General features: G+C 41.2%; 1 protein-coding gene across 1 annotated transcript in view; it reads right to left on the bottom strand.

Moving 5' to 3' along the window:
• A2M (alpha-2-macroglobulin) overlaps positions 1-6,492 on the bottom strand; it is a 46,214-nt gene extending 39,722 nt beyond the window's left edge. The window contains exons 1-5 of the mRNA XM_045462908.1: positions 6,314-6,492; positions 3,793-3,976; positions 2,553-2,712; positions 2,085-2,137; positions 122-142 (exon numbers count right to left, since the gene is read on the bottom strand). Of these exons, the coding sequence (XP_045318864.1) occupies positions 122-142; positions 2,085-2,137; positions 2,553-2,712; positions 3,793-3,976; positions 6,314-6,399 (504 nt within the window). The 5' untranslated portion in view covers positions 6,400-6,492. The remainder of the gene's footprint in view (positions 1-121; positions 143-2,084; positions 2,138-2,552; positions 2,713-3,792; positions 3,977-6,313) is intronic.
• Positions 6,493-12,008: the final 5,516 nt, after the last annotated feature.

Raw genomic sequence — 12,008 nt, forward strand, 5'->3', positions numbered from 1 at the left:
AACTCAGACATTTCTCCCTTAATGACAAGCTTCCGGTAGAATGTAACAGCCTCTCAAATGTGAACATTTTCTCTAAATGTATTACTTTAATTCTGATTATGGAATGTTTCCTGTTGCTTACCTGAATGAAGACAAGTGGAATCTGAAAGACAAAAGAGAAATAAAGGAATGTAGAATTATTTTCAAATACTCTTAATTGTGATTTATAAGCAAGGCATCTTTATGCAGAATACCTCTATCTATAGTAAAACAGGAAAAAAATTCAGGTTAAGTTTTATAAAACTTTTCACTAATCTATTTTAAGCAATTAATAAATAATATTAAGAGCTTATTAAGCTATCAGCAAAATATAGGTATGTGCACAGCCTTTCATTAGCAATAGTATTTACTGACATTACTTCAATGCTTATAGCATCAAGTGAGGAATACTCACTCCTTTGTTATGAAATTTTACGGATTAAGAAATAAACACCAACAAAATTATAAGTAACCATACTCAGATCCAAATATTGAGATGGCCAAAGAATTCTTAGTTCGAAGAATAAAGAAGAGGAATAGCTCCTCTGCTATCAATATTTAGTCATTTAAAAAAAATGTGTATTTATTTTTGAGAGAGCACAAGTGGGGTGGGGCAGAGAAAAGGGGACAAAGGATCCAAAGCGGGTTGTGTGCTGACGACAGTGAGCCCGATGCAGGGCTCCAACCCACCAACCGTGAGATCATGACCTGAGCTGAAGTCAGACCTTAACCGACTGAGCCACCCAGCTGCCCCAAGATACATATTTTATATATTCTTAATATTTATATATTTATAATTTTATATGGATACTGATTTGATATTTAATATTTATGAATTTAAGATATATATCAATGATATATCAGTCATGTATCTGAAATATAAAGGATATATATGATAAACATATTATATACACACACACACTCACACACCTGACTTATATATCAGGTAGGGAAATGCCAAGAAGAAAAAACGGGGGACACGGTAAGGCTGCTACAATGATGGATAAGGTGTTTATTTTAGACGGAGATGTGAAAGTAGAAACTAGGAGACCAGCTTCAAGGTTACTGAAATAGTCTTTTTTAGAAGTGATATTGGCCATGGGGCACCTGGGTGGCTCAGTTGGTTGAGCTTCCAGCTTTGGCTCAGGTCATGATCTCATGGTTCATGAGTTTGAGCCCTGCCTTGGGCTCTCTGCTTGCTGTCACCACAGAGCTTGCTTTGGATCCTCTGTCCCTTCTACTCTCTGCCTCTCCCCTGCTCGTTCTCTCTCTCTCTCTCTCTCTCAAAATAAATAAACTTAAAAAAACAAAAGCCGTGATATTGGCCAGGACGAGATTGTAGTAATTCAAGTGGTAAGAAATAGAAATAGTCTGGATATATTTCAAGCTAACATGACTTGCAGACGTAGTGGATGCGAGTGTCAAAGAGAGGAAGCAGGGATTACGTGAGAATCTTTTGTTTAAGGCGTTAGAAGAAAAGAATTGCCTTTGAGACAAGAAGATGTGGTGGGGTGGTGGGTTTGGGAGAGAAAAACGAAGACTTTTTTGTTTGATGTCTGCATTAAAGTTGAAAGAGTTATTTCTTATCAATATCAAGTAGGGTTAGTTTCACTTGATCTTAGCCAAAAGGCTGAGAAGCGATCAAGTAGTGTTAGTTTCAAGGAACAAAGACTGATTACACTCTTCCTTTATAGAGGAGGTTTTTGGTAGGTATGTTTAGAAAAATTCTAACTCTTTGATAGTTTATTTGAATTTAAGCTGTTTGATGGTGTAGGTGGGCCTATTATGTAATATCTCTTTCTAATTTGCCTAATTGAGAACTTTATAAGGAATAAGTTTAACTGTGTGACAGGTGACTAAGTACCAGTACCAAGATGGAAAGAATTAGGTACTCTCTTGAGCTGGGGTTCTGGTTTAAATGAGGACCTCTCACTGTTGTATTGCCAGAAATCACCACTAGTGATACCAGATTCTTCCTCTCCCTGGTCCTCCTCCAACACCAAAAACAGGCTTCCAGATTGTTTATCCAGATAAGAATGATTCCATATAGACATTTGGAGACTCACCAACTGACTCAGGGGGTGAAAATTTTCATCCAATGAGACAACACGAAACTTCACTGAAACAGAAATAGTTTCCATGAGTCCCAGAGACCTTAAGTCAGGCCTATGGGCTGGTGAGACAAACTTTTATTTATTTATTTATTTATTTTTTTAAAATTGTTTTCAACATTTATTTATTTTTGGGACAGAGAGAGACAGAGCATGAACGGGGGAGGGGCAGAGAGAGAGGGAGACACAGAATCGGAAACAGGCTCCAGGCTCTGAGCCATCAGCCCAGAGCCTGACGCGGGGCTTGAACTCACGGGCCGCGAGATCGTGACCTGGCTGAAGTCGGACGCTTAACCGACTGCGCCACCCCGGCGCCCCGAGACAAGCTTTTAAAGAACCAGGACTACAAGGCCTTTGGGGAATATGCAGGGGAGGAAGATCTTTTCTTTTGGGAGTTGTTCTAACTGGAGGGCCTCTTTGTACCTGTTTGCCCTGGTTTGTAGATGGCTTTGTCTGTCTGGACGAAGACGAGACTCTCTTCATTTTTAACCACGACTGTGGTCCGCTTCTTGAATTCTTGGGTTGGTCCTTTCACTTGGACAGTGAGGAACATGACCTCCTCATTGGATGGAGATCTTGGGACCTGAAACATAAGACAGACCCCAAGAACCCATTCAGTCTCCCAAGTTTCCCCCGCCACCCCATGTTCCTCTCCTCCCTGGACATCTGGCCCCTTTGCTTCACTGGGCCCCCCTGATTGTCAGTAGGGGAAGTTGCCATGGACAGGAATTACTTCTGTCATTTTACAAATGGGGAGACAGAACAGAAGATGGAGGAAAATATATCAGTAAAAGAGGTCATAAGTGAGACTCACATCTCCTTATAGATCACACAATACAGTCCTGATCCAATTATATACTGAACTTTACCAAGTTGATGTTATGTGCTTAAAGGGCATGGTAGGAATATATTTTAAGGCTATGGGAAAGAAAACTACCATAGTTTATTGGCCGTAGGCTATAAGCATGTTACGTGTGGGCAACTCTGAAGAGATTGGATATGTGCTTATGGGAATTTCTACAATTTTCACTCTTCAGTATGGGGTGATGCGTTCCTGTCAGGCCACCACTGGGGGCGTACGTCATGCATTGGTCTAGTGTGCCTTATTAATATTTTTTTTCTATTTTCCATTTTACAGAAGTCACATTTTAAGAAGAAGTCACATTTTCCCTTTGTCCAGTGCATACTGCTTTTTCCCCTCCTGGCTAACAGAAATTTTCTCTGGTCATTAAGTTGATTTTTTTTTTTTCCAACGTTTATTTATTTTTGGGACAGAGAGAGACAGAGCATGAATGGGGGAGGGGCAGAGAGAGAGGGAGACACAGAATCGGAAACAGGCTCCAGGCTCTGAGCCATCAGCCCAGAGCCCGACGCGGGGCTCGAACTCACGGACCGCAAGATCGTGACCTGGCTGAAGTCGGACACTTAACCGACTGCGCCACCCAGGCGCCCCTAAGTTGATTTTTAATATGCCTATAAATATTTGGTTCCCATGGCTGGAAATTCACACACACTGCTTCTTAATTCCTATGCATAGTTACTACATTTAGATTTCTTTCTGAAGTCTTTCCCAGGCTCTCAAAGTTTTATCTTGACTGAATTCTAGATGCCTATGACCCTAACCAGTAGAATCCAGTGTGTTAAGTCAAATAGGCATACTCACAGTGAAGGAGACGCAGTGGAATAAATCCTTCTCTGCCACCAGGTCAGTGAAGAGGCTCTGGTTTCCCCTGAGGGACTCCAAGGAAGCACTTACAGTCACTGTCTCATTCAGGTAGCTCAGAAGGATGCAACCCTTCTCAGGAGTCTCGGTGTGGAGCAGGGAGGGGACCAGGGCCATGTACTGCCTGGGAATGGGGGAGTCCAGTTAGAGGAGAGTGTAGGGGGGGAATCACCCTGGTGTTATCGCCAGCACTATTTTCCATCACAATTATTGTTACTGTCATTCGTTCTCTACCACAAGAAGACATATTGGTGAACATGAAATTGATCTCTGCTGTGGAACGGCACGTGTGAGACTTATTCCCTGTTCCATCACCAATGCCATTGCAGTGAACATTTGACTTGTGTGAGCAAAGTTGCTGAGACACCTCACTTTCAGGAACACCGTATGCAAGCATCCGAATTCACATCAGAAATAGGCTGGTTACGCTTATCGTGTCGTAAATCTATTTTACACTGGGACTGTTGTAAAAAGCAAGCAAGGTCTCAGGGGAGACATTACAAAAACCAATCGACGTGAAGTACTTTCCCTGGATATATATATCCAACAACCCTGTGAAAATCGTATGGAAAATACTTGCTTCCACTTTGTAGATATGGAATCTGACGCTCAAAGAAAGTCATTAGTTTAAAGTCTCAGTTGTGGTGAGCAACTAATGTTATCTTCTTGTTACCTAACTCTGGCTGTTTGCATTTTCAATATTTGCCCTTCAGTTCTTGGCTAGACAGTGGTTCCGCCCACAAATGGCCTTCTAGTGATTGAATTTTGGGCCGAGGTAACTCACGAGCAGAACAGACTTTGACAATACCCTCGTACATAGTTTTTTTGGCTGTGTAGTTTTCAAACATTTCTGCTCACAGAATTCCTAAAATAATTTTTAGACACTACACATTCCTTACATATTTTCAAGTAAACATGTATATTTTTGTCACACGTTGTTACAAGTTGTTACATGTGTCACAAGTTGTCACATGTATATTTTTTGTCACAAATAATAGCAAAAAAATACTATTTCCAATGACATTTTTAAAGTTAAAACTTCCATCAGTCTTTTATAAGTTTTTGATGGGTTCTTAAATATTATAGCGACAACATACCCAATATGACCTATTAAAAAATATGTCAAAATGTCCTTTCTGTGATGGTCAGAAATTTAACATCTTTCTTTCTTTTTTCCTCCTTAAACTTGAATTACCATGCCACTGACTACACAGAAGTTTGTCCTAAGACTTTAATGCTTCAAAATATGTTCATGGATAACTCTGGCTTCTTTATTAACTATATATGTATATATATACATATGCTCATACATATGATACTATGGATGGGTGCTTAATTTAACTTTAACTCTTTATGCGACCATAAAGTTGTAAATGCTAAGCATTTTCTTCTGGATTGAATTATTTTTAGAAGTCTTACGAGAATACAACCGATCAAAACAATATGAATGTATTACAAGTCACGATTCACACATACTATAGCAAATCAAAATATTTTCCAAGCACATATTTAATGAGAACAATGAGCTGTTTTTGTGTTTCCACGAATGGCTATTCCTTAATAGCGAGAATTGAAAGAGGCCTAACATTAATTGTGTTGCTATTTTTAGTCTGTATAGACATGAGTGCCACGAACAACTGTCTACCTGAAAGTAAATAAAACACAGATAAAACAAGTATATTGTTGTTACCGGCTTTTGCAACTCCTTCTGCATTATATACCAACATTCACCAAGTATCTATTATCAAGAATCGCTTCTAATCACCTGTCAGCTGGTATTTCGTTCGGATCCCCCTCAACTTTGTTGAAACAAAGCATTCATCATCCCATAATCTGCCAAAGAATTTTCTCCCTCATCGTTAGAGTCCTTTGCTTTCTCCACACCAATATCAATAGTTCAAATCGTTTTTATGATTTGGCATCCTACAGATTTTATACAGATTTTTATACAGATTTTTATACAGATTTTATACAGGACAGTGCTCCATGGTAGCATACGATTGAAGGAGAGGTTTGCCTTTTTCTTTCTTTCTTTCTTTCTTTCTTTCTTTCTTTCTTTCTTTCTTTCTTTCTTTCTTTTTGTCTTTCTTTTATAAAGTGGAAGATGGACAATGAAGGAAGGCGAAGTAATAAAGGATAAATAGCACGGTCGAGAGCAAGCAATCTGAATGTGAGGATCTGGAAATCGATTCCTTTGAAAGGATCACTTCCCAAAGCCCCTTAGAAAGTCTTTGCATATGCCTAGCAAATTTAGAAATTCAGAGATTTGGAGAGTTGGAGAGGATCAGTTAAGAATAAGTAAAGAATGAATAAACCAGATTTATGAAATCTCATCATGGGAAGAGACTTTAGGGGTAAGAAGGTGACAGTTTCATGGGAAAGACAAATGAATCATACGAAGGAGAATCAGAGAGGATTCTCTTTTAGGGAAAGGATTCTTTATGTTCTATGTGACACTCACGGTTTTCCAGGGACTGAGGCATCTGCAGGCAGGAAGATCAGAAGGAGGAGAATAAGATTTGGATGAAGGAGTTTGTTCTTCCCCATGCTGCAGGGACAAGGGCCCCCAGGAGACCAGACTGTACTGCACCCCGCTCCCCTGCAACTGGTCTGGTCCCAGACATTCCTCAGAGCAACTAGGCTTTATGCTGCTCTCTGTGCAAACAGGAAGTTCCACCCACACATGGTGTCTAAACAAAGTAGAGGTCTCTGAACTTCTGTGGAAGGGTCATTGCTCTCAGGGGCCTAATTACAGTCAAGGTTAATTCCTTGTGGGCTAAAGAGAATTCCTGGAGGGATAAAATCCACATTCCCCTTCATGCTCGCTTTCTCTGCCTTTTGCTGTAAAGCAGCTAATCGGGTTTGCAACCCCTTCTCTCTCTTACTTCTTCGTTCCACTTCCCCACAGTTCCTTTTGTGGCTTTCCTCACGTCTCTTGCCTGAATAGTTGGCAAGGGAAGCTACAATTTAAGCAACACTGGACAGGCTCAAAATAGCTATTTCACTGCAGGTCAGCATGCCTGCAAGTCCTCCATTAGATATGCCTGCTCACATGTTGAAGCAGTTTCAGCATTCAGTAGTTCTCTCTGGAAATGATATTGGATCGAGCTAATAGGTGTTTGACCTTAGGGATATTACTGGATGGCGGATGCGGAGCCAGATCCTGGGGGAATGAAAATAGAAAATATTTTCCTGTATTGAGACAGTGAGAAGCTGAAAAGAGACATGGTAGGACCTCAAGAAGAAAGCTTTGACCTACAGTGCAAAAATCACAATAGTCTTTATCATTTACTGTACACACACGTTTTGTTACTGCCTTCTAAATACACTACTCTTCAACAGTCTTTAATCATATAAACTATTTCATCCATCCATCCATCCATCATGTATTCAACTATCTATCTATTCAAACTATCCATCCATCCATCCAACTATCTGGTTGTTTTATAAGTATTTATTGAGCCAAGTAGGGCTCAGTATCATGCAAATTATGGAGATGGAACAGTCGAATATGTAGAAACAGGTATGCACTAAAAGGTCTTATGTTCTGTGGGTGTGAAAGCAGACAAATAAACAAGCAATAAAAATACAGTAGCCAAACATTATTATTTTTTTTTGGCCCCTATAACATGAATATTTATTTGCTTGATTCTGTCAAAAAGATTCCTTAACGTATCCTCCTTTTAAAAATTCTTTGCTTTTTTTGCTCTTTAGCTTGGGTGCTTTCTATTATCCTGTCTTCCAGATCACTGCTGTGTTTTGTTGTTGTTGTTGTTGTTGTTTTTGTTTTTGCACCTCCTAATCTACTCTTCCGCTAGCATATTTTTATGTTGGTTATTGTCTTCTTTAACTGTGATTTTTTTTTTTCCTTAATATTTTCTGCCTTCTTATTTGGAAATAGCAGCAAACGGAGTCATTCATGGAGCCCGCATTGCCAGAGTCACCTTTTTGAACACGTTCGTATATACAGCGTGTAACGTGTAGTGCAAAGCGTTAATTAAATATAGCGTTTCACTGAAATTGACGGTGTGGCTTCATTCACTCAGATACCACTGTTACCCACGATTTTTGTGCCTGTTTCTTCCAGGAGTGTGTACCACACTGCACACACTGGTGAGCAACGTGTTCACCGACATAGTGCTCCAATGATTCTTTCGAGCATCTAGCACTGTTAGAAACGTCTTTTGTTTTGTTTTGTTTTGTTTTTTAATTTTTTTTTTCAACGTTTATTTATTTTTTGGACAGAGAGAGACAGAGCATGAACGGGGGAGGGGCAGAGAGAGAGGGAGACACAGAATCGGAAACAGGCTCCAGGCTCTGAGCCATCAGCCCAGAGCCCGACGCGGGGCTCGAACCCACGGAACGCGAGATTGTGACCTGGCTGAAGTCGGACGCTTAACCGACTGCGCCACCCAGGCGCCCCTAGAAACGTCTTTTGTACAAACGTCTTTTGTACGTGCGTTTTAATGCAATGTTATTTATGTATCTATTTGAATACAGTTGACACACACTGTTACATTTGTCTCAGGCATGCCACACAGTGACAAGTTTATACATTCCACATTGTGCAATGTCCACTACAAGTGCCGCAACTATCTGTCCCTATACATTGCTATACAGATACATTGACTATCTTCCTCTGCTGTGCCTTTTTTTCCCGTGACTTATTCACCCCATAACTGGAAGCCTGTGTCTCCCACTCCCATTCACCCATTTGCCTACCAGTGGGCGAACAGAATATAGTTTATTCTCTGTATTCATAGGTCCAATTCTTCCTTTTGCTTTTTATTCATTTTTTTTAAGTTTCCACTTATGAGTGAAATCATATGGTATTTGTCTTTCTCACTCTGACTTATTTCACTTAGCATAATACCCTCAAGGTCCATTCGTGCTGTCTCAAATGGCACGATCTCATCCTTTTAGTGGCCAAACATTCTTATCGAAGTTCAGGATGCTCTGGGAGCGCAGAAGAGGGACACATAATCCAGTCTTGGGCTTTGGAGAAGAATTCTAATGGGAAAGCAAAATTTTAATGAAGCTCTGAAATATGAGTAGTGTTTAGCCAGAGGGGAGAAGGCGATTAAAAAAAATGCATTCTAAGCACATAAGGAATGATGTATACAAAGGCTCAGGAGGTAAGAATAATCATGACACATTTAGTGAGATGGAAAGCACTTGGTACAGAGAAGAGGCCCATGCATTCAGAAAAGTGAAGCAAGCTGGCTTCAAATAAAAAAGGAGCTTGTTGGCACTAGTAAGGTGTTTAGGAGAGTGATCAAGGTGTGAAGTGACTTCTCCAGATTTGTTTCTCAGAAAGGTCACTTTGAAGGACTGACTGGAAGGAGACAACCCAGGAGGCAGAGAGGCCATTTGGGAACTGATACAATTATCTAGGTGACAGACGATGGTATTTTGAACTAGGGCATTCATGATGAGATTAGAAAATGACTGATAGATTTATATCACATTTAAGAGGTAACGTGACAGCACACAGTGAATACATGAATGTGATAGATAAAGGAGAATATGCCTTTCAGTTTTCCTGGTAGGTCGCTGAGTGGATTGTGTTGCCTTTAACTGATTGAATGCCCTTCGCTGAGGATGCACTGAGTGGGGACACAAAGAAGACAGGAGGGCTAAGGGCTGGGAAGCGAAAGAGTCTAGTTTTAGCAAGTACTTGTGGAATATTCAAGTATTAATATTCAGAGGGAGTTTAACATTTGCACCTAGGGTTTAGAGCAGTATGGTTTCACAGACATATAGACTGTGAGCCTCCTATGTAATTTTGCATTTTCTTTTTTTTTTTTTTTAATTTTTTTTTTCAACGTTTATTTATTTTTGGGACAGAGAGAGACAGAGCATGAACGGGGGAGGGGCAGAGAGAGAGGGAGACACAGAATCGGAAGCAGGCTCCAGGCTCTGAGCCATCAGCCCAGAGCCTGACGCGGGGCTCGAACTCACGGACCGCGAGATCGTGACCTGAGCCGAAGTCGGACGCTTAACCGACTGAGCCACCCAGGTGCCCCTATCATTTCAACATTTAATCAATATAAATATCGCTAAAGGTGCTTCCTGTTCTGTTTTTGGTAACAAGTCTTTGAAATCTGGTATGGGATTCTACACTAACAACACATAACACTTCAGGCTAATCACATTTTGAGCGCTCAATAGCCCATGTGGCTACTGGGTACCATATTTGACACGGTAGGCTTAGAACCATGTTTTTCAAAGTATGGGTCCTCATCTACAGTGGTCATAATATGATGGGTGAATTATGAGCAAGTTTTAAAACAATGAAACAGAATATAATAAAATAGGAAATAGAGGTAGTGAAAAGACTAAGTGAAAATAATAACTTCAGAAACATCTGTTTCACGTGCAGCAGAAACGGTTGGTTGTATTTTATTACCCCTTCTCCAATTCTATTTTTACTAACACAACTGGGTTTTAGCTGAGGACAAGCTGCCTAGCTAAAAACTTCCATTTCTCACCTCCTCCCTCGCAGCTGAGTGTGGCATGTGACTAAATTCTGGCGATTGGGGTGTTGGGGAACATGATGTGTGTGGCTTTTTATGACTTCAGAAGTAAGTGTCGGGTTCTGTGCTCCCCCTTTGTTCCTTACCACGGGCTGGAATGTGGACACAATGACTATGCTCAGAACTTCTATTGTCGACCGTAAGACGGAAACCATGTGTCAAAGAAGGCAGAGCAAGGAGCATTCCTGAATCATCCAAAGGCCACTCTAGCCTAGACTTTTGTGTTACTGAAAAATGCTTTCCCTTATTTAAGTCACTGCATTTTGAGATCTCTCTGCTAGAGCGGCAAAAGTTGTATCCTAACTAGACCATTTTTTCAGTCACTATCTCTGTCTTGATCGATCATCTCTGTTCTTAACTGTTGGGTGTCCTTTCATTGTGAGAATGTGATGAGCGTTCCATTGTGAACTGCCCGGTGAAAATGGACAACATTGGTTACTGTCGGTTAAAGTCGAAATCAGAACAATGCCAGCTTACTGAGATCTGGCCTACTTATACAGATTATAGATTTAGCAGCAAATGGGGAAAGCTGATGCCATGGAAAGGGATAATACCCAGGTAGGATATGCTGAAGAAAAGAGTCCGGGACAGAGCCCCATGGGACACCAGTGTCTAGGTGATGGGCAGGGGGCCCCAGTGGGACAAGAAGGGCTAAGACGGAGAGAGAAACACAGGAGAGTGTGGGACCTCTGAGGACATTTTTTTTAACGGGCAGGCTTCACGCCCAGCACGGAGCTCAACTTGGGGCTTGAACTCACGACCCTGAGATCAAGACTTGAACTGAGACCAAGAGTCAGATGCTCGACCAACTGAGGCACCCAGGCATCCCACTGAGGACAGTTATAAGAAGAGAATAACCAAGAGAAGACTTTTACCAGTTTGAGTTATTGGGGCCTGATGCCAAGCCATCTGTGAATAGCATACAGAATTAGAAAAAAAAAATAATTTCAGAAGTTTGCATGGTTTTATCATGTGTTGATTCAAAATATAACAGAAGTTGGGGCGCCTGGGTGGCGCAGTCGGTTAAGCGTCCGACTTCAGCCAGGTCACGATCTCGCGGTCCGTGAGTTCGAGCCCCGCGTCGGGCTCTGGGCTGATGGCTCGGAGCCTGGAGCCTGTTTCCGATTCTGTGTCTCCCTCTCTCTCTGCCCCTCCCCCGTTCATGCTCTGTCTCTCTCTGTCCCAAAAATAAATAAACGTTGAAAAAAAAAATTTTAAAAAACAAAATATAACAGAAGTTAAGTTCCTAAAATAATTTTTTTTTTTTTTTTTTTAGCATTTAATCATTTTTGAAAGACAGAGAGAGACAGAGCAGGAGCAGGGGAGGGGCAGAGAGAGAGGGAGACATAGGATCCGAAGCAGGCTCCAGGCTCCGAGCTGTCAGCCCAGAGCCCGACATGGGGTTTGAACTCACAAGACCAAGAGATCGTGACCTGAGCTGAAGTCAGACGCTTAACCGACTTGAGTCACCCAGGCGCCCCAAAACTTGTTATTTTTAAGGAGCTAGAAACATCTGGGACACCTGGGTGACTCAGTTGGTTAAACATCCTCCTCTTGACTTTGGTTCAGGTCATGATCTCACAGTTGGTGAGACTGGGTCCGAATCGGGGGCTCTGCTCT

The sequence above is a fragment of the Leopardus geoffroyi genome, chromosome B4, assembly GCF_018350155.1.
Source record: "Leopardus geoffroyi isolate Oge1 chromosome B4, O.geoffroyi_Oge1_pat1.0, whole genome shotgun sequence".
NCBI classification, from domain to species: Eukaryota; Metazoa; Chordata; class Mammalia; order Carnivora; family Felidae; genus Leopardus; species Leopardus geoffroyi.